This window comes from Ictalurus furcatus, chromosome 9, assembly GCF_023375685.1.
Source record: "Ictalurus furcatus strain D&B chromosome 9, Billie_1.0, whole genome shotgun sequence".
In the NCBI taxonomy this organism is placed as follows: Eukaryota; Metazoa; Chordata; class Actinopteri; order Siluriformes; family Ictaluridae; genus Ictalurus; species Ictalurus furcatus.
The window spans coordinates 26684532-26712035 of record NC_071263.1 but is presented as its reverse complement, the minus strand read 5'-3'; the positions used below and the strand labels follow the sequence as shown (position 1 = coordinate 26712035).

The 27504-nt window shown below is 41.5% G+C and overlaps 2 protein-coding genes across 2 annotated transcripts; one reads left to right on the top strand and one right to left on the bottom strand.

The window, feature by feature from the left end:
- Positions 1-139: 139 nt before the first annotated feature.
- Positions 140-5133, bottom strand: LOC128612350 (barrier-to-autointegration factor-like protein). The gene is made up of 3 exons (XM_053632440.1): positions 5006-5133; positions 2832-2995; positions 140-1570 (listed from the first exon to the last, which is right to left on the bottom strand). The coding sequence occupies exons 1-3, from the start codon at positions 5058-5060 to the stop codon at positions 1424-1426; spliced, it is 366 nt and encodes a 121-aa protein (XP_053488415.1). The 5' UTR covers positions 5061-5133; the 3' UTR covers positions 140-1423.
- Positions 4603-27504, top strand: pygb (phosphorylase, glycogen; brain). Its single transcript, XM_053632436.1, has 20 exons — positions 4603-6056; positions 12057-12158; positions 12754-12832; positions 13425-13528; positions 13764-13895; positions 14440-14551; positions 17642-17724; positions 18640-18783; positions 19501-19593; positions 19725-19871; positions 21062-21225; positions 21354-21468; positions 22817-22918; positions 23042-23189; positions 23716-23774; positions 24008-24149; positions 24659-24866; positions 25343-25477; positions 25589-25655; positions 26167-27504. The coding sequence occupies exons 1-20, from the start codon at positions 5814-5816 to the stop codon at positions 26317-26319; spliced, it is 2532 nt and encodes an 843-aa protein (XP_053488411.1). The 5' UTR covers positions 4603-5813; the 3' UTR covers positions 26320-27504.

The following is a 27504-nucleotide window of genomic DNA, read 5'->3' as shown; positions in this document are numbered from 1 at the left end:
GTATACCTATAGAAATCAAGTAACCCTGTAAATGCTCATTAAAGGGGTTCCCAGGTAAGAGTTAAAAGGTGTAACCCTGCTAAAAAAAACCCCCAAGGAAACCCTCATAGAATTTGTAATGGTTATAATGGGAATCGTATTGAGTCTCTACTGGTAATTTGTTGCCTGCTATTGATGGCATGTCTAGTGGATACCATTAAGGACCAATAGAATACCTTTGACACTTGGTAATGATTTTAATTGGTTAACAGCTGATGGATTGTAATGGCATTTGTAATGGAAACCATTAGAATTTCTGTGATGGTTTCTAGTTTTTACTTTTTAAATTTTCAGCAACTTTTCATTACTGATGGTTCCACCTTGATGTGGTATCATCCAGGAGACATCTGATGTAGCTTTAATAGGTATACCAATAGAAAGAATTTGAAGGGACATATTTGGATCGAAAGGGCTACCAAGTCCCATTAAAACTTTAAAAGCCCAGGGAAAATTGCATACTAAAGATACAAAAGGATGTGCGCTTGCTGGTCCCACCTCAGCAAGTTTGATACCTTATTTCTGAGAGTGTACATCAACATACTGTACATCTCCCTTAGTGCAGAAGAAAAAACAAAAACAAACAAACAAGGATATGAACCACTATAGTCCATCATGAATGTATAATTGTACAACCCAATAAAGAAAATATAAATATATTATGCAGTCATGTATGTGGTTTGTACAACATTTACTCATACATATGCTATTTTAACAACTAAATACAATGTAAACATATGTATTTGCACATAAAAGCATATACAGAACAGCAAGGCCAGCGCTTTTGTATATTGCGATACACCGGCTTTGCCTTGCTAACACTTTCAGAGGAGAAAGACATGTCGCAGCATTTCTCAATCCTATGCATTGCCTCATTTCACTAGTTTCCCTGTTCCAACTTGCCCACTTTCATTCGTTGGGTAAAATCAAGTGCATTTTGAGTCGAGCGTTCGAGCAAAAATAGCACATGGTGGATCAAGAGCACACCTTTAAACCGTACTCCCAGTATTTCAGCTGTTTCCCTTTACACGTGATTCAAATTTAACTTGATTGGTCATTTGGAGGGTCCCCCCCCCCCCTCAAACTGAGAATCAAAATCAAGCGACAAGTAAGTCATTGGGTTAAGTCGCTGAAACTGGCTGAAAATTCTCTCCAAACTTTATTCTTTAAAGTCAGCTGAATATTCTATTAAGAACCATCCATATGTCTACACACTTTAATACAATGACATCGAATGTAGCATTAATTCTGAAGTGCGAATCGTGGGAGACAAAAAGCATAGATGATATTTGTTCAAAAGGTTAAAACTGCTCCATGATGGCTACAAGGGAAAGTACTGAAAGGAAGTGGGGAAAAAAAAAAAAAAAAAAAAAAAAAGCCACCAGATTCAGAGAAAGTTGTTACACCATTCGGTCAGACACTGAGAACAGGAGGCCGCTTGCCTCGAATTGGCCCCACTGGCGTCCTTCAGCCACTCGGAGAACAGTTCGGAGTCCTTCCTCAGCAAAAGGAACTGACCCAACACTACAAACGCCTGAAACATACAGGAGTGATACTGATTAGCATCAAGTGTTAGCATGTTTACAGGTCATTCTCAACAAGACCTACACTAGATCACATCTCCTTTATGCAACTTGGGAGCCAAAATACCTAGATCCTCTCCAATACTTAGACAATCTTCCCAGCAGTGTTCTCCTGTTGTTATTAAAGCTTTGACAGTTCATCACAGCTCACTGCTACTGTATTCCATTGCCCATTTAACATTTTATTGCATGTTCTGTTTGACGACTAGCTCCGCATGTTGTGTTTCCACCCACTGATACTGCTTGTAGATGGAAAATAAGCCAGGCAGTTATGTAATAAATGCAAATACATTTGCAAGTATTATTTGCTCCAACCCTATTAGCAAAACTATCAGATTTAGCAGTTTTACACGTTTATACAGCTTCCGTTGTTTAAGGTTTTCACCGTTCTTACAGTTGAACCTCACCTAAACGGTTACCTCAAAATCTTTAAGAAACAGAATGTCTCGATTGAAAAAAAATAAAAATCTGAAGTTTTATCAGGACTTGGTAATGTGGCATCTCTGGGAATCCTTAAATGTTGAGTATACAAAGGGCTCCACTTTCAGAAGAGAGTCCAAGTAGAACCTCTGTAGAAAGTTGGAAAGAATGCTTAAATATCCAAGGAACCCTTAAGAACCCCATAGAGAGAGGAGGGGGTGCTTAAATATCCAAGGAACCCTTAAGAACCACATAGAGAGAGGAGGGGGTGCTTAAATATCCAAGGAACCCTTAAGAACCCCACAGAGAGAGAGGAGGGGGGGATGCTTAAATATCCAAGGAACCCTTAAGAACCCCATGGAGGGGGGTGCTTAAATACCCAAGGAACCCTTAAGAACCCCATAGAGAGAGGAGGGGGTGCTTAAATATCCAAGGAACCCTTAAGAACCCCACAGAGAGAGAGGAGGGGGGGATGCTTAAATACCCAAGGAACCCTTAAGAACCCCATGGGGGGGGGGGGGGGTGCTTAGATACCCAAGGAACCCTTAAAAACCCCATGGGGGGGGGGGTGCTTAGATACCCAAGGAACCCTTAAAAACCCCATGGGGGGGGGGGTGCTTAAATACCCAAGGAACGCTTAAGAACCCCATGGGGGCGGGTGCTTAAATGTCCAAGGAACCCTTAAGAACCCCATAGAGAGGAGGGGAGAGAAGAAGAAAGAAGACAGGGGGGGACTACAAGCTCACATCATCTGTTCCCAAGACCATGTTGTAGGCCCGACATTAAGCTCACTTTGTCAAAGCCTTGTTCCACCAGCTTCTTGCCCAGAACATCTCCAATGCCCGATAGAGCAGTGACCGGTTTGTCCCCCATCGGCTCGGCGACGAAGTCCCTGTGCTTCTGAGAGGTGCTCGACATCCCACGTTCTCTTATAGCGGCTGCTCTCAGAAATGTGACTGCAAGATAAAGTGAAACTAAAGATCTACACTGGAAGCATCAAGAGCACATCTGGAAGGGAAACATCACGAAGAACTCAAAACGACGCGAAATACCCAATAAACATTTGGTGCAGCGTGAAGTTTGATCACTTAGTGACCTTTAATTATAACACAAGTCAAAAATCCAAGACCAAATGTCAAAGAAAATAAAAGCAGGTTTTGATCAGTCAACAAAACAAGGTAGCCCAGAACACGGCCAATGGTTTCTTACATCATAGTAAATACCCCTGTGTTAATATGGCAACAGGAAACCAAGAAACAATGCATCATCACCATCTCCATGAAGACGACACCATTTTTTTACAAAGATCCTCACAGAACACGAATGTAGGAATGAAACACTCGGTGTATTGACGGTTGTGCTGAGAACCTCGATGTGGTTTTTACTGAAATCACAATTCATCTTCCAAGACTCTTTACAACAACGTTACTGATAACACAACCCAAAATCTCTGGGGAAGACATCTTAGAATTGCTTCAATACAACTTGTACCGAGAATCACAACAAAGACATGAATCTATCCAGTTCTTACTCATCACATTCTACAAAATACAAAGCAAGCTTATGAGCACAATACCTCAGGACAACACTCTCATCCACACGTTATACAATACATCAATTGTGTTAAGTACAAACCAAACCAAACCAAAAGCAAGTCCACAATTCTGGCTTAATATTATTATTTTTTTACTTACTTCTGTAGTAAACTGTAGGTGATGTTTAATTTCCCTTTACACCCGTGCTTCAGTGGCAGTAACAGTGACTCCTGATGGGTTTACCTTCTAATCACGTGTCTCACTCTCACCTGCACAGGTGAATCATGTTTTTAAAAACATCCAATCAGGAGAAAGAACCCGCATTATGACCAGCACATGGTTCACTTTGAACTGCGTGAAAGTGAACCTGTTTCAACGCTTACATGTTTGATCTTTTGAATAATTTTGAGACTGGAGAAGTCATTATAAGTTGCATTTTCAGTTGAATTTGGGGAAACTCCTAGAAGCGTTCGTTTGGTGTGTTGAACTATTTCAATTGACTTTTGTTTGATTTGTTCATTGCAAACAGCTGAAAGTCTGTACATTTTGACAATAAACCTGACTTGCGATGGGGGTTGAATCATTTCGGTCGCAGCTGTGTGTAAACATCTGTTATGTGAAACAGCTTGATCAAGGCAGTACTAAATAAAAAAACAAATGGAATTTTTATGATCCTTCTTATTTAAAAAAAAAAAATAAATTATTAACATTTTTCAGATTCTGCAAGGTGTCTGTAAACTTATGACCACAACTGTACATATTTAAAAACAGCCTTAAATGAACAGTCTCTGAGTGTAGACGTCATACATGAAAAATCTGTACACTCTAATAAAATAAAGGTCTCGTCAGGAGACGTTAGATTGACGTTCTTGTTAAAATGACCATTACCATTCATGATTTTATCAAAGGTTCCTCAGGGTACTTTTATGTGTTTTGTCAGTGAGACAGTCTGGCGCAATCCTAGATCTTTAAGGAAACCTTTAGGGTTTTTTCTTTAAATAAAGTGTCATGCTTGTTTAGAAGTAATATGGTAGGTGTGGATAATACGAAGTAACTCTAAATGCGCTTATACAGATGGTCTGTGTTAGTATCAGATTAAAACGAACTTAGAAAGACAATGATTTTACTGAGACCATTACCAACTCTTAGTCCCTCTATGACCATGAACTGACCCTCACGACTCTCCGTGCAGCCTGTTACCTCTTGTTAGTCCAAACATCTACAGTGTACAATTTACATGAGTAGCTGTGGTTTGAAATTGCTGGTGTTTACATGGCATTCCACTTTTACCCTAAATGCAGTCAATCAGCCAAGTCATGGTGTGTGTTTGTTGCTTTTAGTTTTGCACTGGAGCTCTAAGGCCGATGTCGTTACAGTAGCATGGCGGAGAAGATCATGACAACCAGAATAGCATTGTGTAAAAATTCGCACCTCCGGGGTTGGGGGTCACGCCTCGCACCTCCGGGGTTGGGGGTTCGAATCCCATCTCTGCCCTGTGTGTGTGGAGCTTGCATGTTCTCCCTGTACTTCAGGGGTTTCCTCCAGGCACTCCGGTTTCCTCCACAAGTCCAAAGACATGCACTGTAGGCTGTTTGGCATTTTCCAAATCGTCCATAGTGTGTGTGATTGTGCCCTACAGTGAGTTTGGGATAGGTCCCAGTCTTCCTGCGAGCCTGTGTGGGATAAACGGTGTGGAAAATTGATGGATGGATGGATGGAAATGTAACTGAAACCGAATAGTCTACTTTCTTTTTAACCAGGATCCCTTGTTTTGTTTAAATAAATAAAAATAAAAAGTTATTTATCCGTAAGCATATTGTTTATGACTGTGGTATTTTGTCTCGATTTTTTTAACACTCAAAAAAAAGTGTTATGTTAATAAAGACGAGTAAATTGATTATTATTATTATGATTATGATTATTAAGTTTCAAGCAATAATAAACATAAAGCATGTTTATTTTCGTCGATTTTCTTCCTACTTCTGTCCGTTGGAGTGACGAACGTGTCGCTCAGCCAATCACAAAACAGCTCGACTATCAAATCAGAACGCAGCACAAACACTAAGCCCCGCCCACTCCGCACCGCTAGTTGACTTTAGGGGCGTGTCTCGTGTTGCTCAGCTGCTCTCTGCAGAGTGGGTCTCTCTCAGCTGGATCTCCTCTCTCAGCTGGATCTCCTCTCTCAGCTGGATCTCCTCTCTCTTTTCTCTCTCTCGGTGTTTCTTTTCTCCTCTCCGACATGGCGAAGCCACTGAGCGACCAAGAGAAGCGCAAACAGATCAGCGTGCGCGGTATCGCGGGTCTCGGAGACGTGGCGGAGATCAAGAAGACCTTCAACCGACACCTGCACTTCACGCTGGTGAAGGACCGGAACGTGGCCACGCCCCGGGATTACTACTTCGCCCTGGCGCACACGGTGCGGGATCACCTGGTGGGCCGCTGGATCCGCACACAGCAGCACTACTACGAGAAAGATCCCAAGGTGCGAACAAACAAACAAAAGTTTCTGCTTCCTTGTTGTGCAGGAAGTGCAGTGCTACACTTCTTCCTGGACTTCTTCATAGTCCAGGACGGTGTTATAAACACTTATAAAGTGCACAAGAATAGTCTAAATGCCTGTTGATCCATTAAGGACATGTCTGTAGTGACCATTAGGAATAGTCAATATGTAAAAATGCATGAGATTGTCCTTGCAGATGTTTAAAACTGTCACCCTAGACCCATTTATTTATTTATTTTATTTTTTTGCACTAATTTAGTCTTGGGTGTGTTTTTATTTTATTATGACTTTTCTTATAAAAGTTAGACGGTTAGGATGATGATGTTTACATATCATCTAAAGCGACTTGCAGAATGAGGAAATACAAGCAAAGCCATACATCAAGCAGAGAACAAGGCAAGTACCAGAGAAGATCTTTTTAATTGAGTGCTAGAGGAGCAAAGTGCACAGAGGTGTCATGGCATATTATTATTATTATTATTATTATTTTTTAGGGGTTAAGAGTTCATGAAAGATCTTTAGGCGCTTTTTTGGAGATGGTGACGGATTGAACTTGGAAGTTCGTCTCACCGCTGAGGGACAGTCAGTTTGAAGGTTCTGGAAAGAGACCTCATGCCTCGCTGTGTAGACGGTACCAGGCGTCGGTCGTTAACTGATCACGTGGCAGGTTATGAGAGAGAACGTAATCCTCAAGGAGAGTGATGTGGTGCTGTTCCAGACAAGGTCTTGTACAGTACGTGGATCCTTTTGGTCTGGATGAAAACAAGGCGTGCTGCTCCATTCTGAATTATATGAAGGGGTGTGAGGGAGCTGGCTGAGAGGCCTGAGAGTAGTGCGAAGGGGTGTGAGGGAGCTGGCTGAGAGGCCTGAGAGTAGTGTGAGGGAGCTGACTGAGGCCTGAGAGTAGTGTGAAGGGGTGTGAGGGAGCTGACTGAGGCCTGAGAGTAGTGTGAAGGGGTGTGAGGGAGCTGGCTGATAGGCCTGAGAGTAGTGTGAGGGAGCTGACTGAGGCCTGAGAGTAGTGTGAAGGGGTGTGAGGGAGCTGGCTGATAGGCCTGAGAGTAGTGTGAAGGGGTGTGAGGGAGCTGACTGAGGCCTGAGAGTAGTGTGAAGGGGTGTGAGGGAGCTGGCTGATAGGCCTGAGAGTAGTGTGAAGGGGTGTGAGGGAGCTGACTGAGGCCTGAGAGTAGTGTGAAGGGGTGTGAGGGAGCTGGCTGATAGGCCTGAGAGTAGTGTGAAGTTGTGTGAGGGAGCTGACTGATAAGCCTGAGAGTATTGCGTTGCAGTAGTCCAGTTATGAGGCCACAAGAGCCTAGACTAGTAGCTATCTGGCCTGATCAGTGAGATGTTATGTTGTACAGAATGAACCTATATGACAAATATTGACTTTCTTTAGTTCAGGGCTGTTCACTCGTCTTTGTAGAAGGTTTTTTTAAAATGTAGAAAATTTCGTTATTTTCGAAGGCATCTTTGCTTTTGCACATTCTCAGAATCAAAGGGTACTAATAAGTACTCGGTACGTGTCCTCATTGCTGGGGTGGTACCCTCAATGGTACATTTTTACCTGGATGTAGTGGACCTTTTTTAAAAAAGCATTTTAGGTATATCATTGGATCATTATTATCATATATATCTGCGCTGAGCAATATGTAAGGAGTTAAACATTTAGGCGGTGTTCTGTTCTAGAAAACTAAACAACAACAGTGTGATGTGATGCGTCACAGTGTAAGCTTTAATGTTCTATTTTCTATTCCTCTTTTATGACCTCAATTTGCAAACAGTTACAATTCATAATTCCTCAAAGGCTCAATAGTCGAACGTTTTAATTCCTTGCTCGGACAACATCGTCGTATCGTCATTTGATCCAGCCGTATTAATCGTTGCTTGAATGTACATTTATTTGTTATCAGTGATAGAACAGGGAAGCATGGGAACAGGGAAAGGAACGTCATGAATAAATGAGAGCTTTTACCTCGTAAATCAGTACACCAGGATTTCAGCACCTACACAACCTGCGAGTGTTTCCTCATCACACTTCTCACAATCTTCTCTCGATTTCACCATAACCCGATCTTCTTCTGCACACTGATTTCTGCAGTTTCACTCCAGCGACGAGCCGTCAGAAGTCCTGCGTCTCACGTCGGCTGGACGGTGACTCAGCTGTGAAACATTAGCGTGGTTGGGTTGAAGCCAGACAGTTAAACCATTCAGTCAAGCCAGGAAAGCATAACGGCAATAATTGTCGTGAAGACGACAATTCTAGTCTTGGGCTCAGAATTCTTTCACTCGCGTTAGCATGTGGGTTCTTGACATCCGCACAGGGTCTACACTCGACCCTGTGCTCATGGTGGCACACAACAATAACAATAATGATGTTTGTGATTTACATACCCACTGATTGCAACACAGAGTGGGCGGGGCATGTGACAGGAACATGTTTATGTAGTGAAGTGAAGCAATGTGGTGAATACCAGTGAGACTGAGAGGTGAGGCAGAGGGTCGGTGGTAAACTTAGATAGTCCCCCCGCCTTGATGTGAAACAGCTGTCAGTGTTTTTTCGTTCCGGAGGTCTTGCCTAAAGTCTTGAAGTGTTGGACAAACCCATATATAATACATCACTGGTAATTTCGCCGCTGATATGCGGAAGAGCAAACTCCAATACTGTGTTGTTGGTTGGTTTGTTTGTTTGTTTGCTTAGGAATACATGTGGTCAAGATGTAGTAGACATCTGATTGTTCGCTGAGGACATCCGATTTAAAACGCACCTATTTTGGTTTTGAAACGTGCCTAATTTTGTTTTAAAGGTCTCATACGATAGATTTACGTGCATCCGAGGTCAAAAAACACTTTAACGTGCTTGTGATTTAAACTGCAGCGTTACCTTTTTTCCCCCTCAGTGTCGCAAACGACTCGTTAAATGATTCGTTCTAAAGGATTCGTTCTAAACTCCTCCTTTCAGAGAGCATACTCTGCTCTGATTGGTCAGACGTCCCAGTCTGTCGTGATTGGTCTACCGCTGTCAGCGAGCGGCCGATGAAGATCAGAGGCGGGGTTTTTTGTTACAAACCTACGTAGGTTAGTACAGGAGGTAAAGTCTGGAATCACTAACGACTCGATTCAGCTGTTAAGAATCGATTCCTTCTTTTGGGAGTCGATAACTCGGTTTGTCGTGCGCTTTGATTTTTGAAACTTTGCCGACTCTTTACATTCACAAACAGCTACGTATATAACACACTACATGAAAGGTCATATTTGAAAAACCGTAATAGGTGCGCTTTAAATGATCAAATGGGTGGTTCAGTATAAGCTCTGAAGCTGTGTACATTGTGTGTTTGTAATGCACTAGCCAGTCCTTCCAGGATTTTGCGATCGCAGAAATGAACGCAAAATCAGACTTGGGCCGAGACGCGTCATGCGACGTCATCGCAACGCTCATCGATTCACGTGTGTCGAACACGAGTACAGCTAAAAGGTCTCACGTCAGACATTTATCGACAGACATCACTGCGAAAGACGATTTCATGCAGCTGCAATTTTGGCAATTCACGTAGATTTCCGGCGGGGAAAAAAAAAAAAAACACAAAAAGCTCTGTCCCTACGTTATACGTAAAAATATATGATTCAGGTCTACCTCGGCTGTTTTATTTTCTCTCAATATGGTCAACTACGAGTGTAGTAAGTAAGCAAGCAGGAGAGTTATGTAACAGCTTTGCGGCGAACTTTATTTTACTATGTTTAGTCAGTGTTTCCACATACCTCCGTGTTCCTGTTTGTGATTTTTCGAAAGCTCGCCTGTGCCAGTAATAAACCTTGCACTCTCACTGTATGATGGTGTAATGGTATGGGCAGGCAAGCGTGCAACATTACCCTACAGGTTCATGTGAAATGATGGGTTATAGTGTATCATGAACGCTCGTACGGATATATATAGACCGACGTGTGCTTCCTGAGGACCGCGTTTCACGTCGGGAGTGGACGTTTCTCACCATTTACTATGGACGATTCTCTTTCTCCAAAATATTACCGCCTTGAATTCTTAATTCATCTCGGAGTTTGTTCTGTTTGGTGTACGTTAAACATTTCTGAGAAAGCTGGTCGAATATTAGGCTCATTTTCACGCCCCGTTTTGAAAGAATTTAACCTGAATGTCAAAGTGCGAGGCCCGAGTCGTGTGCGGGAACGAGCACTTCGGCAGAACTTCTCAAAGAATCCAGAAAGTAAACTGTTTCCTGGACCACAGCCAAAAGGCAGAAACGTCTCCAGGGTTTTAGTCATGAGTGGGTTCACTCGGAGTGGCTGAAAGGAACCTCTGTGCTCCGACTGATTGCAGGAAAGCTGATTTGATATCTCTCTGTTAAGCAATAAAGAAATATCGTATCACGAAACGTTTAGAAGATGCACATTTTTAAGATGCACCATATGCACTGCAATATATACAGTTGAGGTCTTTCAGAGTTATACAACTTGCAAAGTGTTATTTATTTATTTATTTATTTATTTATTTTAAAGTAAAAGAGCGATCATAAAAATAGCATTTTGTTGTTGATCTTGTGCTGCCCCGAGTAAGTTATTTCACATAAAAGATGTTTGATATGTAATCCACAAGACACGATACTAATTGAACGTTCTGTGAGAGTTGTTCCCGAGTCCCTTGTTTGTCCTGAGCAGTTAAACTGCCCACTGTTCTGCAGAAAAATCTTGTCCAGCATCTTTAAACGTTCACTGATCCTCAAGAAGGCAACACGATCCGTTAAGAGCGAGGGGGGTGTAAACTTTTGAACAGGATGATTGGTGTAAATTGTTGTTTATTTATTTATTTTCCCCCCCCATTTAGTTCAGCCCTTCAGAAGCTGCATAAGAGATATATATTCCCAGAAGACTAAATAATCATTTACACCGTTCATCCTGTTCAAAAGTTTACACCCCCCTGGCTCTTAATGTATCGTGTTGCCTTCTTGAGCATCAGTGAACGTTTGCACCTTTTGTAATAGTCGTGTACGAGTCCCTCAGTCGTGTATATTAATTAATTAATATATGGTGGGTATTGTCATGTATTTATATCAAATGTTTTATGCTGTTTTTAAATAAATAAATAAATAAATAAATAAATAAAACTGTGCAAGCAGATTTGCGAACATTTTCTACGGTTTTCGATCTTTAAATCTTTTTCTCAAAATCAATCTTTTTATGTTACCATTTTTTAAAATTAATTAATTAATTATTTATTTTAAAAAAATGGTAACATAAAAAGATTGATTTTGAGAAAAAGATTTAAAGATCGAAAACCGTAGAAAATGTTCGCAAATCTGCTTGCACAGTTTATTTATTTATTTATTTACTTACTTACTTAAAAACAACATAAAACATTTGATATAAATACATGACAATACCCACCATATATTAGTAAAGTGTATCATAATAAAGTGTATATCAGACCCTCCACATAAGCTGATTTTAAAAGCACACCGTTATTGCTGTGCTGAAGTTTTCTGCAAGGAGACGTTCGTTTGTTAGCATTTTTGGAAGGAGTCTCCAGTGTCAGCGCTTTGGAACAGTCGGGTAAAGATAAAGCAGTAACTACGTTTTCCAACAAAGGAAAGTCTTCAGGATGTCTTATTAACTTTGAGAGAGAGAGAGAGAGAGAGAAAGAGAGACTTTACAGCTGTTATATATCACTGTGATAAGTGAGAACAGGAACTAACCAATGCTGGTGGCTGTATGAGTCTGATGTGATAAACAGCTGTATTTTGACAGATGTGTGTGTGTGTGTGTGTGTGTGTGTGTGTGTGTTCTCTAACTGTGCTGATGATTTGTTGCTTTCAGCTTGCAGTTCTTCATTACTTATTAATTTATTACTTAAGTACTCTTCTGTCTCTAACAGTGTGTATATCACTTGTGTCTGGACTTCTGTGACACACACACACACACACACACACACACACACACACACTGTTTAATGCTCCTGTTCTCTGTCTATCTCAGAGGATCCACTACCTGTCTCTGGAGTTCTACATGGGCAGAACCCTGCAGAACACTATGATTAACCTCGGCCTGCAGAACGCCTGTGATGAAGCCATTTACCAGGTAAAGCCTACAGTCCCCCCCGCCCCCCCAATTTATTTACAGTTTAGGCATTATTCAGCAGCAGCAGTTCGTGACCATAGCTTTTGGTGGAGCAAGTTACCTTCTAATGAATTCTTAGTGTAACCCTGTAATAGACGGTTCAAAGTCGGTTAACTGTGTGAGCGGTGTTAGACTTGCCTTTGGTTACACGTTTACAGTTATGGCATTTGGCCGACACCCTTATCCAAAGCGACTTACGTTTATCTCATTTATGCGACTGAGCAGTTGAGGGACTTGCTCAAGGGCCCAACACTTGCAGCTTGGCAGTGCTGGGATTTGAACTCACAGCCTTCTGATCAGTAGTCGGATGTCCGAACTAGCACGGCCCTCTAACTGGGTCAAATCAGCAGGTGGCCGGCAGGGCACTCGCAGGAGAGCTTAGATCGTTAACCAGGGTTGAGATGTTTCCGCAGAATTTCCATCCCGACAACGTTTCATAAACCACACAAAACAACGGAAACTAGCGCCAAGAAATGTGGGCATTGGAGAGGGGGGAAACGTTTCGACACACTGGTTTAATGGCGTGTGTGTGGTAACTGACGTGTTGGTGTTTTAGCTTGGGCTGGATCTGGAAGAGCTGGAGGAGATCGAGGAAGACGCTGGACTGGGGAATGGTGGACTGGGCCGGCTTGCAGGTGTCTGATCTCTCTCTCTCTCTCTCTCTCTCTCTCTCTCTATCTCACTCACACACTCACTGTGTGTGTGTATATATAATATTTTTTTTGGTTGCAATGAAGCCTGTAATTTCCCTTTATAATGCAGTTGTCTGTCTCTGCCTCTGTCTTTGTCTGTCTTTTGCTCTCTTTTTTGTCCCTCTCTCTCTCTTCTGTTGGTCTGTCTCAATCTTTCGGTCTCTCTCTCTCTCTCTCTCTCTCTCTCTCTCTTTTTCTGTCTGTCTCAATTTTTATCTCTCTCTTTCTGTGTTTTATCTTTCATTCTGTCTCTGTGTGTGTGTGTGCTTCTATCTTTCTCTCACTCTTTCTCTCTCTCTCTCTATCTCTCTCTCTCTCTCTCTCTCTCTTTCTGTCGGTCTCAATCTTTCTCTCTGTCTCTTTGTGTTTTATCTTTCTTTCTCTCTCTCTCTCTCTCTGTGTGTGTGTGGGGGGGGGGCGTTCTCTCTCTCTCTCTCTCTCTCTCTCTCTCTCTCTCTCTCTCTCTCTCTCTCTGTGTGTGCTTCTATCTTTTTCTTTCTCTCTCTCTCTCTCTCTCTCTCTCTCTCTCTCTCAGCCTGTTTTCTGGACTCGATGGCAACTCTGGGTTTGGCGGCGTACGGTTACGGCATTCGCTACGAGTTTGGAATCTTCAACCAGAAAATCTCGAACGGTTGGCAGGTACGACAGAAGCGGATTCTTCACGACTAGTCTTGGATTAGCTAAAAGCTTTAGCATGCAAACACATTAACGATTAATTATCGCATTTAACGCTAATAAGTAAAGTCTGTAATAGAAAACTAAGCCCGGTTATCAGCTAGCGTATTCTCTGGGCCGCCGTGTCCGCCCGGGCCTATCCTCCTGCGGTAACGAGTTCTCCTTCACCATGACTTTACGTGGTCCATTTGTTTCTCAGGTGGAGGAAGCTGACGATTGGCTGCGCTATGGTAACCCCTGGGAGAAGGCCCGCCCTGAGTACATGCTCCCGGTGCATTTCTATGGCCAGGTGGAGCACACGAAGGACGGGCCTAAGTGGGTGGACACTCAGGTGAGCGAATTATGATCTCGGCAGTACTTCAGCCTTTTACTTCGATTACTGTATTTAGCTGATTCGAAGTTGCTAGCATAGTAAAGTGTTTATGGAGACGTTTGGCTACATGAAACCAAATTTGAAACGAATGCTGTGCTTTTTAAAGCAACAGCACGATAGGTTTCAGATTCACGGAAGCCGGATAAAGCAGCTCCTGAAGACAGATGAGAGAATAAATAGCATAACATCTGAAAAGAACTCGATACTCTAAACAGGGATCCCCCCCCCCAACCCCCAACCCCAAACGGTGTATATAGTGAGGAGAAGTCAGTAAGGGTACGTTAAATATAGTATTGGAACACACCGAGAGTCTGTAGGACTAGTTTAAATCTGACACACTTCCTGATTTCACTTTTAAGCTTTAATTTTGAAAGCGGAAACCTATTTACTGGAATGAGGTGGGGTTTCACAATATTGGACTTCATCCATCTCGACACTGTAGTCTGACAATTCTTTATTAAAGTTCTTTATGCCTCTTGTTTGTGCTGTTGATCCCTGGCAGGTGATCCTGGCGATGCCGTACGACACTCCTGTCCCCGGCTACAAGAACAACACTGTTAACACCATGAGACTTTGGTCTGCCAAAGCACCCAATGACTTCAACCTTCAAGAATGTATGGTTATATACACACACATTCATTCTCTCTCGCTCTCTCTCGCTCTCTCTCGCTCTCTCTCGCTCTCTCTCTCACTCACTCACTCACTCATCAGAGTTCATTAAAATGCTATTAAGTGCGCAGCCGTAATCAACTACTACACAGGTTAAGCTTATTATTATTATTATTATTATTATTAATTATACCATGGTCTGTACGAATACGTGATTCTGATTGGCTGGAAGGTGTGCGTTAAACCGTGCATATATACCACAACTAATTCTGGTTGGTGTAATCACCGTTCTAAATTAATTCGCTGCCTGTAAACAATTGTAACCATAGTAACATAAAGTTAAACTCACAGCATCATTATTAGTAGAGATGCGGCACAGATGCAGGTCATTCACACCATGAAGAATCTCACGCTCTCTCTCTCTCTCTCGCTCGCTCTCTCTATTAACAACTTACTATAATTAATTCAAGTAAATGTAATCTTCTCGCACTACTTTATCGCTGTGTATGACTTTAGAGCAGCAGAATCCTAGGTCTAACGACCCGCATATAAACCTCTTGTCCGGTCCTCTCCTGCGTTTTCAGATCACTATAAACAAAATGTTGATCCGATATGGATGAATAAAGTCCGTTATAATTGTCTTTTCCATTATGATGTCCGTAATGGATGTTCCGGGTCAAAGTTTAGTATCCAACGTCCAAAAAAAAAACCCCCAACAACAGTTCTTCTAATTCAGTGGCAATTTAAACTGGTAGAAACGGTGCTATACGTTATACCAGAGAACATTCTCTCACGTTCTTACAGTTTACACGAGTAGAAAGCGGTTACCAGAGAGAGTGAGATCTCTGTAGAATACTAAGTTCCACCACAAAGGGCGAAGGAAGATCTGGCAACCGGCGAGTGTATCCCATTGGTGAACCCCATTGAAAACGCTGAATGAAAGTATGAGCGGTGCTGTTTGTCTATTTGACAAAGCAGAGAGAAGATTATGCTGAACCACGCAACAAGCCATAAATAGTCACTCCTCACTGATGGAAAACAAGTCACTCGGGACGATTGTTGAACAACCCCCGAAATTGCGTCATTTGTCGTCAATGTTTGTTTACTCTGGAACAATCTTGAACAAACCGGACTATTTCAATACCAAACACTGCGGTAAATGCATTGCTGGAACAAATGCAGGCCCGTGTTTCCCTGTAATAATGAAATCGCATCGCATCACGTTACTAACTACTGTATATACCTGACTGAGGATTTAGTTCAAACCTAACTAGCTAGCTTTCTTTGGGTTTAGTTTTAATGTGAAGTTAATATTTTGTATTCGCTAATGCTAACTTCGCTTAATATGAAAGATTAACATTTTGCTCAGGCTAAATGAGCTCAGGCTAACTCGTGATTCTCTTTCCTGTTCCTCACGAAGCAGCACTCTGTATTAAAGGGTGTCTCCAGGCCGCAGTCTTCTCTTTAAAGGAAAACGTCTACGTACCGTTATCTGTAGTTTATAGATGGTTATTCTCGATAAGAATTTTGACAATCCGAGTTTCCCGGTACTCGGAAATGAACAGAAAATGTGTGCACTCTAAACTCGCGTACGAAAAAAGACGTCCAAGGACTTCGAGGAAATCCATCGATATACATTTAAAAGCTCGTTGTAGATTGCTGCTGCTAAGGAGGCCTCATCTTCAGAGCTCGAAAAATTCCCCGGTCCGCCTTCAGACCTCGAACCAGTTATAAACTCTTGTGTCTTCGGAAAATGGCAAGCGGATTGGGATCAACGTGGTACAAATACACTTCACGACATGAACCCTGTTGTTGTCAGAAAACATTGCTTCTACTTGATTAATCCTCTACAAACGTTGCTGAAGCGACTCCAGACTCCAGAAGATCCTCCTTCATGCCCCTTTTGCCAAATATCTCTCGGGCATATTTTGAACGACTGCGATGGTTTCAACTCCTCTAGGACTTGAAGGTAACCTTTAAAAAAAAAAAAAAAATAAAACCTGCATGAATAGCCACGGGAGGTCCAAAAAGATCATTGTGCAATCGGAGGCACACTGGATCGCAGTGACAACTCGCAGCTCTCTGGTTCAATCCTGAGCTAACGTCACAGTGTGCATGTGGGTTCCTCTGGGTTCTCTCGTTTCCTCCCACTATCCAACAACATACAGGTAGGCAGATTGGCTATTCTAAATTGTCCCTAGGTATGAACGTGTGTGTGCGTGCGCACTGGCGTACTATCCGGGGTGAGTTATCCCGTGTTTCGCACAGTGTTCCCGGGATAAGCTTCAGATCCACCACAACCCTGGTCAGGATAGCGAGTTACGATCGTTACATGCTTAACAATAAAGGTGTGAGGATGAGGCAGACAGGAGAGAAAGTCTGATCCATCTTTCTCAGTGAAATCATTCCCGTTACTTTAATTTTGTGGTTTCAATGCACCGTTACTAATTCTCTAGTCCCATCTCTTAAAGAATGAATTCTACGCGTTTAGCGCCGGGGCCGGGCGATTTGACGAAAATAACATCATGATACTCGAGGACATTTCTGCGATACACGATGCATATCGCGATATAGAATTTCGCTAACGGACTGCACAGTAGTAAAATAAACAAAAAAATCGGTAAACTGAGTTTACCGATTTAGTTTTCCTTAACGCCTACAAAGACAAAGACGATTAAGTAAAAAAAAAAAAAAAATTACGTAAAATCAGCTGCATCCATCCAGTACCGTTTAATTTGTAATTATTAAAAACGTATACAAAAAAATAAAAAAAACACATCACCATACCAACGATATTTCCGAAAAGTGTATCGCGTAATCATTGATCACAATAGCGATTTTTATATCGATATATCGGCCCAGCCCTATTTTAGCGCTTAAGGTCTTTTATTTTGTCGGCACTTTGCTAGGACGTTTTTCACGGTTCTGCTTTACAGATTAGGAGATTAGTCGGAAAGACGCATGTTAGCTAGCGATGAAAAGCCATGGAGCGTTTATAGCGCTAATTAGATAATTAGTTCCTAAGCACAGAACTCAGCTGGATTGTCTAAATCCTTTGTAATATGTCTTTATTTGATTACTTTATGTTAATGCAGTTAATGTCGGAGACTACATCCAGGCTGTGTTGGACAGGAACCTGGCGGAGAACATCTCCCGAGTGCTTTATCCCAACGACAATGTAAGTTCTCCTGAGATCGATCGATGGATGGATTGATGAGGAGAAACGCTGATGTGTTACTTTCTCACTCGCTTTCTTTTTTCAAAGTTAAAACCAAGTGTGTGAGTCTATGCATGAGTGTGTGTGTGTATTTGCACGTCCTCAGTGGCAGGTTGTGTAGAAATGCCCTAATAAGGAGATGAGGTTGCAGTGTGGTAACTTGTCCTGAGCCACAATGGTAACATCTGCATATCTTACACTCCGCTTTAGTCTGTTCAACTCTTCATGTAGGGCTTTTCTTGTTTTTGTTTAATTTTTTGTTTTTTCTATGTTGTCTTTTACTGTGTTTATGTATTGCTTGTATTTTTGTTATTCTTTTATTTGTATTTGATTTGGATTTTTTTTTTATTTGTTTCTCAATAAACAAAAAAATTGTGCTGTTTTGTTTTTTATATATATATATATATATATATATATATATATATATAATGTGTGTATATATATATATATATATATATATATATATATATATATATGTATGTATTAGACATTTTATATATATTATAATTTATATATAAATAAATATATAAAAAATTCGAGACAGAAATGTCAACATTAAAAGGCAGTCAGGCTCAGAGACTTGTTTGTAATTTTTTTTTTTTTTTTTTTTTTTTTTTAAGGAGATTTAGTTGGATGCTGCTCTTTGTGTGTGTGTGTGTGCTTGTGTTTTGTTGAAGTGTTTAGGTCCATGGGTTTGTGGGTAAATGAAGTGTGCGGTATGTGTTTGTTCTGTGTGCAGTGAAGGAGTCCAAGATTTGTAGAAATGCTATTAAAATCCAGACGTGATTAAAAAAAAATCCGTTTGAAAAATCTATTTCAGACCACCTTTTTTTTTTATAATGTGTGTGTGTGTGTGTGTGTGTGTGTGTGTGTTAGTTTTTCGAGGGTAAGGAGCTGCGTCTTAAGCAGGAGTATTTTGTGGTGGCAGCCACTCTCCAGGACATCATCCGACGCTTTAAATCCTCCAAGTTCGGCAGCAGAGCCTACGTGCGCACTTCGCTGGAGAACTTTCCGGAAAAGGTAAAGCAACACTACACTTTTAAAGCTGTATTATGTAAAAAAAAAAAAATAATAATAATTTTTAACTGTATAAAGGCTTGGAATAATCATATCATTTCAGGGGCATGTCGGTAAAGCCGTAACTGATATAACTAAATATGAAACAGCTTGCTGTTTTCTTTATTTAAAGCTTCTTTAAAAAATAAACAATAATTCTGGCCCAGAAAATAGCTCCGCCCCCAGCCAGGAACAGCTGCTCGGCTTTCCCCTTTATGTTAAAAAGTGCCTCATGAGGCACACGGTTTCACACAGGACTAGGATGCTTTTGTTGCAGTTTTCCTTTTAGGCAGAAGAGCGCTCTAAAAATGACGAACTGCTCCTTTAAATCCTTTAAATATTGCAGTCCCTCTGCTAGGTATTCTAGATAATGTTATGCTTCATAGCATGACGACCTAAAAAGTCTTCTTGGAATTAATCCAAGTTAGCCAACTGGTTACTAAAATGTCTACATATTGACTCACATACCCACATCCTTATCTACTGTATGGTCCTATAGCCACGCCCACTCAGAGCTGCCTTCGTTTCCTTATATGGGCTTAATTTCATGCCTACATTTGTGTATATGAACCCGAAGCCCTGCGGTCTGCAGATGAACGATTAGACTTGAAGATAATTTTGAATCATTTTGGTTTTCTTTGACACACATGGGTAGAAATTGTATTTGTGTCTCACTTTAAGGTCGCGATCCAGCTGAATGACACGCACCCTGCTCTGGCCATACCTGAGCTCATGAGGATCCTGATAGACGTGGAGAAACTACCCTGGGACAAGGTGAAGCACTGATGATGAACATATTCGATGATTGATGAGCGAGTCATACGTCAGTATGATTAGCAGCCCTGACGTGTGTGTGTGTGTGTGTGTGTGTGTGTGTGTGTGTGTGTGTGTGTGTGTGTGTGTAGGCATGGGAGATCACCACCAAGACGTGTGCGTACACGAACCATACGGTTCTCCCAGAAGCTCTGGAGCGTTGGCCTGTCTACATGTTTGAGAAACTCCTGCCCAGACACCTGCAGATCATCTATGAGATCAACCAGCGTCACCTGGATGTGAGCACGCGCACACACACACACACACACACACACACACACACACACACACACACACCCCCCGCACTAAGACTCATTAGGTTAGGAATGTAAAGTCATGCACAGTGTTGGTTAAGAAAGAGGATGTTTCATAAGCTACATGAGTAAAGAGCCGATAGCGTTGTGTGTGAAATAAACCGTTTCTCAACAGACTTTGTGTGTTTGTGCGTTACGACATCATCGTTTCATCCTCTCTCTGTCCATCCATTTGTCTGTCTGTCTGTTTTTTTTTTTTTTTTCTCCCGTCTGTCTTTGCCCCAGTCTCTCTCTGTACATCCGTTGGTTTGAATTGTTGTCTGTCCATTTATCCATTTGTGTATCCATTTGTTTGCTTATCTATTTGTCTCTTCATATTGCTGTCCACGTTATCTGTCTTTCTGTCTATTCATTCGTCTGTCTGTCTGACTCTGTCTGCTTGTTTGTCTTCCTGTCTATCTGCCAGTCAGCCTATTTCTCCAGCTGGCCATCGACTTCTCACATTTTCTGTCTGTCTGTTTAGTCATTTCTCTCCCTATCTGTCTGTGTATCTGTCCCTCTAACTCCCTATCTGTCTGTCTGTCTTTCTGTTCATCCACCTGTCTGTCTATCGATCATAATATCTGTCTAACTCTCCCTCTTTTCCTATCCGTCTCTCTGACCATCCATTTGTCTTGCTATCTCACTGTCTGACTACCTGTCTGTCTTCCTGTCGTTTTTGTCCATCCATCTGCCTCCATATGGACAAAAAGAGACAGACGAGCAGACAGACGGGGAACGATAGGGAAGGGGTTTACAGAGAAAGGAACAGACAGGTAGGTAGACAAGCAAGGAGGCATCCTTACATGTCTACCTGTCTGTCTGTTTCTGTCTCTGTAAACCGCTTCCCTATCGCTACCTGTCTGTCTGCTCGTCTGTCTCTTTTTGTCCATCTATTCCTCCGTCTGTTCGTCTCCGGCTGTTGCTGTTTGCATCATTCTTCTATCTTGAATCTCCCTGCCCATCTTTCTTTGTCTGTCTGTCTGTCTGTCTGTGCATCTGTTTGTCTCTCAGTGTTTTTAATCATTTATAAGATTTTATATCGTGGAATGAGAATCACTGCAGTGTGTACACGCATCTTTACTTTCCTCTCCAAAAATAATCCGTCTGAACGGAGTTTAAAATGTCTTCGATAGAGAATATCAGCACTGTATCCAGGGGATATGGAGCGTCTCCGCAGGATGTCTCTAATCGAGGAGGGCGATCCCAAGAGGATAAACATGGCTCACTTGTGTGTGGTGGGATCGCACGCCGTCAACGGAGTCGCTCGCATCCACTCGGATATCGTCAAAACCACAGTGTGAGTAAAAATAAATACACCCTTACTGCGTTTTTAATCCGGTGCCGGAGTAGGAACATTTTATTATAGGCTGAGTGTTCAATTTTTAATTCAAAAATTTTATTTATTTATTTTTTTCTCCTCTGAAGTTTTAAGGACTTCTACGACATTGAGCCGGAGAAGTTTCAGAACAAGACGAACGGCATCACCCCTCGCCGCTGGCTCCTGCTCTGTAACCCCGGCCTGGCTGAGATCATCGCCGAGGTAAAGGCCACGCAGGGCCGTGTGAAGATTTGTGTAGATTCTCAGATCATTTGTGATGATCCTCTGAGGTTCTCAACCTTTGGTAACTAAAGCCCCCCCAAGCCTTTCCTATAATGTTGCAATCCCCCACCCCCCCCATATTGGAGGAGACCAGGTATAATGATTATCTATCCTATATAAAAATCTATCTACATGTAACCTAATCTATAATCTGTGTTTGATAGATAGATAGATAGATAGATAGATAGATAGATGTAGATTTTATTTTATTTTTTTGCTTTTGTGTTTTTGTACTTTTTTTCAATTACTTTTCATAACTTTGATGACTTTTATTAAACTATATAACGGACGGATATGGAACACGAATGATCTAAATTGTTTCTGAGCACTAGAACTACTTTGAACGAGAGAACTAGGCTGTAATAACGCGGACTATTTTACATGTAAAACATGTCGCATTCCATTCGTCTTGCGTTCTAAAAACATTCGCATGTGAATGATGTAAATTGGGACGAAGGGCGCGTCTCGTTATCCACGACATCGTTAAATCTCCGGCTCTCGGCCCCTCACTGAACAGAGCAGATGCAGAGAGAGGTGAGAGTGCAACGGGAAAGAAAGACCTCGCGCTTGCAGGACAGTACTGGTGATATTTGGAAAGTCGCTAAGGTTTGTCCAAAAAGTCGCTAGATTTGTCGCAGAGCACTTTTTTTGTGGGGGTCTGAAAAGTCGCGAAGTTGGCAACACTGGTCTGCACTGACAGCTGGATAAGCTCCGCCTCTCCCCAGCAAGAAGAAAATACAGAGGGAGAGGGAACGCGGGGTTTTTCATTTATACACATTCTATTTGAAAAGCAATAAAATGCGCCGAGTACCTAAATGATGCCCTGTCTGTGGGGTTTTTTGTTTTTGTTGTTTTCTCTCCGCACCCCCCAGGTTGAGAACCACTGCTCTGATACATTTAAACCTTAATTATACTAATGATTCTCTTCTAAAGCTTGATTTGATGGTTAAAAAAAAAAAAAAAGCTGCTCCATGCTGTTTGGATTCATGTCTCGGTATGGGCTTTCTCACTTAAAACGTCTCACATAAATGGATCACTTTAACCGGTGTTGAGCTGCCCAGAGATAATAAAATGACAGCTTGGTAATATCTGTAATATCATTATAAATAAAATGGTAATATTCTTCTGTCAGTCTTTTGACCCCCCTTTTCTACAATAATGTCTTTTTGTCTTCGCAAACGAGTCTTTCTGTATTTGCTGGATAGTTTTTCTCCGCCTCTGTTCTGCGAGTCGTGTATTTAATGATGTTAAACAGTGTTAAAGGTAAAGTGTGTGTGGGTGTGTACAGAAAATCGGTGAGGATTTCCTGAAGGACCTGTACAAGCTGAGGAAGCTGCTGGACTACATTGATAACGACGTGTTCATCAGAGACGTGGCAAACGTCAAACAGGTCAGTGGATGTATATAAAGTACGTTTAACCTAGGGGTACGGGAGGGGCGGGGGGGGGGGATGATTCTTAAATGCATCTCGATACTGTGTGTGTGTGTAAATGTTTGTATACGTGTCTTATAGGAGAACAAGCTGAAGTTAGCCGCGTATCTGGAGATGACGTACAAAGTTCAGGTCAATCCAGAGTCCATCTTTGACATTCAGGTGAAGAGGATCCACGAGTACAAGCGACAACTGCTGAACTGCCTGCACATCATCACCTACTATAACCGTAAATACACGCACTCTATACATGTCCAGTAGGTGGCAGTGTACTACAAGCTTCTACAGTGAAGGTGGAAATTCAACAATGTTCGAAAATAATGGCTTCTTTGGCAACACGTTTATAAAAAAAACTGTAAGCTGTTACGAAATAAACCTTCAGGAACGCAATCGCTTGAGCAAATGCACACAGGTTTGCAAAAAATTGTGATGTTTTTTTTATTATATGATCTTTTAAAATGCTTCGGCTGATTTCTTTGGCATTTATGTCTGCTTTAAAAGCTAACAGTGAAATTATTCCTCATGTTTCATGCAATAACAATAACCGCTGTAAGGAAAAATGGTTTTCTGATGGAAAAAAATATTACAAACATTTTGTCCACTCCATTAAATAAAAAAAAAAACGATCTAGTAAGTGAGAAACGCATCACTATGTATAGTCCAAAAATGTAGTGCGCGTTTATTAAAAGCGCAAATGTTTGTTTATATTTCTTCCAAATTTTGAGCTAACTGTAATGCCGTTTTGTCTTTTACAGGGATCAGAAAGGAGCCGAGTAAGAAGTTTGTGCCCAGAACGGTCATGATCGGGGGCAAGGTGGGTCCTCCGTGTAGCTCACTGTATATGTATGCTGTCTTGTATTTAGTGAAAATATAAAGGGAAGAGAAAGGCTTAAAAAAAAAAAAAAAAAAAGTACTCTTATGTGGCCATACTTCCTCAAAACATCAAGGGGAAGTCGAAACGTGTGTGTAAAATTCAGTATTGTAACACCGAGTGATTACATCAGAGGTCTTTGACTCATTATTTCTCCTCTGTACTGGCCCCTGCAGGCAGCGCCTGGGTACCACATGGCTAAAATGATCATTAAGCTGATCACCTCGGTGGCGGATGTGGTCAATAAAGACCCGGTGGTGGGCGACCGACTGAAGGTGATCTTCCTGGAGAACTACAAAGTCTCACTGGCTGAAAAAGGTGCGCTTTCATACTTCTTATCCATTAATAGTTATATTTAATGTTGGGGAATATACACTAAACAGGTTAGTTACTTATATCTATATTATAAGCAGCTATAAAGAGTTTTTCTGTCGCCAAACTGTTTACTTTTTCTGAAAGTTAATAAGACAAGAAACTGAAGCACATAAGCAGAAAAACAAATAAAAAGTGTGTGTGTGTGTATAGAATACAATTAAGTGTCTTGTAGGTAAACATTTCCAGTAACGTGTTCTCCCCCGATTTGCAGCGTTTCCATTTGTTACAGGATCAAATCTCATGTGTATATGATTTGATATCCAGTCCACCATTTGTGTATTAGATTGATGCCAGCTCTACGAAATAATGTACATTTAGCAGTGATGGATTTGTTTTCTCTTACTTGTAAAGTGCATTATAAATAAATGAATGAGTGAAGGGAGGTTATGCCATGTTCTTGCCTTCTCTACATCACCTATATGAACGAGAGTGTGCTGATGTTTGTGGTTCAGTGATCCCAGCAGCAGACCTGTCCGAGCAGATCTCCACTGCCGGCACAGAAGCTTCCGGAACAGGCAACATGAAGTTCATGCTGAACGGCGCCCTCACCATCGGTACCATGGACGGTGCAAACGTGGAGATGGCTGAGGAGGCGGGAGAGGAGAACCTCTTCATCTTCGGCATGAGGGTGGAGGACGTGGAGGCCCTGGACCGCAAAGGGTGAGGGAGGGGGGGAAAGCGAGAGGGAGAGAAAATCCATTTTTAATCAAGAAACCTAAAAGGTGTGATTTGGACATGAGAATCTAGAAGACGTTGAGTATACACAGTAGGTGTAATTACTCAGATCAGTGATCCTAGTGTTTAACGGTCTAATTAAAATTTTTGCACCGATACCTTGTTCACTTACCTTGCAGCGTGACCCATGACCTTAACCGCCTGTACTTGGGGCTGACTTAGTGTGTCTGTAAAATTTTTCTGTACATAGATTAAGCTTGAGTTAATAGTACGGTCTGAATTAAGTATAAATTTAAACTAATAATACATTTTTTGATCAACTAAGCGACACAAAAACCGATATTTTAACTCTGTCTTTTAATAGGTTTGCTTAACTTCAGTTGTGTATTAATACTTGGTTTTTGATTTTCTGTGTGTGTGTGTGTGTGTGTGTGTGTGTGTGTGTGTGTGTGTGTGTGTAGCTACAACGCTCGTGAGTACTATGACCGCTTGCCGGAGCTCAGACAGGTGATTGATCAGATCTACACAGGACACTTCAGCCCCAATGAGCCAGAGATGTTCAAGGATGTCGTCAACATGTTGATGGATCATGACCGGTACATTGGCTTAGCTCCTATAGTAAAATGTTCAAGTAGAACTGCTTAGAAAGCAGAACCTTTGAGGAGCCCTTTATTCTAAGTGTAAGTCTAATGCTCTTTTCCCCTCAGTTTCAAGGTATTTGCAGATTATGAGGCATATATCAGCTGTCAGGAGAAGGTCAACAACCTCTACAGGGTGAGTGGAGCAGAGCCTTTTACACGTGTTCACACACTATAGAGGTGTGTAATATTCCACGTCTACTTCAAAAATGTGCAAGTAATTTAACCGAAATGCATACTTTTTGGTTGGGTACCGATCTTGTAAAAATGGTCTGTGATTGGCTACTGATCATGAAGAATGGTCCGTGATTGGCTGCTGATCACGAAGAATGGTCTGTGATTGGCTGCTGATCACGAAGAATGGTCCGTGATTGGCTACTGATCATGAAAAATGGTTTGTGATGGGCTACTGATCACGAAGAATGGTCTGTAATTGGCTACTGATCAGGAAAAATGGTCTGTGCTTGGCTACTGATCATGAAAAATGGTTTGTGATTGGCTACTGATCACGAAGAATGGTCTGTGATTGGCTACTGATCATGAAAAATGGTCTGTGATTGGCGACTGATCAGGAAAAATGGTCTGTGATTGATTGGCTACTAATAATTGGCTAATAATTGCTTCGTTCCCATCTTTTGATTTTGCAGAACCCTAAAGAATGGACCAAGAAGGTGATCAGAAACATCGCCTGCTCTGGAAAATTCTCCAGCGATCGCACCATCTCCGAGTACGCACGTGAGATCTGGGGGGTGGAGCCTTCAGATCTGAAGATCCCACCGCCCAATGAACCACGAGACTGAAGTGGGTCTTACACAGTGGTTTGTGCCAGTGACTCGCTACATACTCTTCCTTCATTCTTTAACACTGTAGGTGTGATGGGTTGAGTTTGGTCACGAGGTTATGATTGTATGAAAAGGGAAAGATCCTCAATCTGTCTCAGAAGGCCATGCCAATTCTTTCCCCTCTCTTCTTTAATACTATGCATATGTAACATTTAAAACCCACCAGCTTTTCGTGCCTTATCCATCTGATCTGAGTGAAATACACTGTTCTATTCACGTAATATTGCTGTGCCTGGAAGCTTTGAAAGGACATAATTTCATATCTTGTGTATTGTGAAATTTAGGGACAGTTTTATTCACACAAGTTAGGACTAGAACTTTCTCTGAGTGAAAACTGTACTTTTGTGTGTGTGTGTGTGTGTGTGTGTGTGTTTGCCTACTGTATGCAATTCTACAAAAGGTAAAATGGGGGAAAAAATTGCATTAAATTGTGACCTAGCAACTGCTACTAGAACCTATTTAGCTCGGCTAGCAATTATGCTACTTAGCACAGATAGCGATTAGCACTTTAGATCATGTGTATTGGTTAGCACTTAGCATATCTTGACGCTTACATTTTGGATCTCGTTTAGCACAGTTAGCAATTAGGAGATGCTACTGTAGCTGTTGTCGTGATTAGCATGGATGCTGTCATCAGTGATGCATCATACGTAACATCTGTCCCTATTCATTTTCTAAGCCGAATAATTATAGATTCTAATGTTAATGATTCAGCACTTTTCTTCAGAGCGCTATTTATTTGCACCGCACTTAGCTAACGGAGACGCTCGCTAATCTTCATTTAAACCTTTCATAAGTCCAGAGTTACACGCTTGTTTACACTGTTCTCATAAAAGCTTCAAATGTAAAGGCATCAAAACAGCAGAAAGTAAATCCATGGGAACATTAGAAGGGGAACGAAACATTTTTGCATTAAAATCAGGGACGTGTTTGTGTATCCAGCTTTAGTGTGTGTGAGTATACAGTATATCAACAGGCCTCTTGTGAAAATGATATATTTTGAATAATGTACATGTACGTGTCTTAATGGATTTTTGTTTTTGTGTATTCAATCTCATTGTGTTTTTACACCCTTTACCCGAGCACTGTCTGAAATATTTGACGCATTTGTGTTCCATTGAAAGAATAAAGATGTTGAAAAGA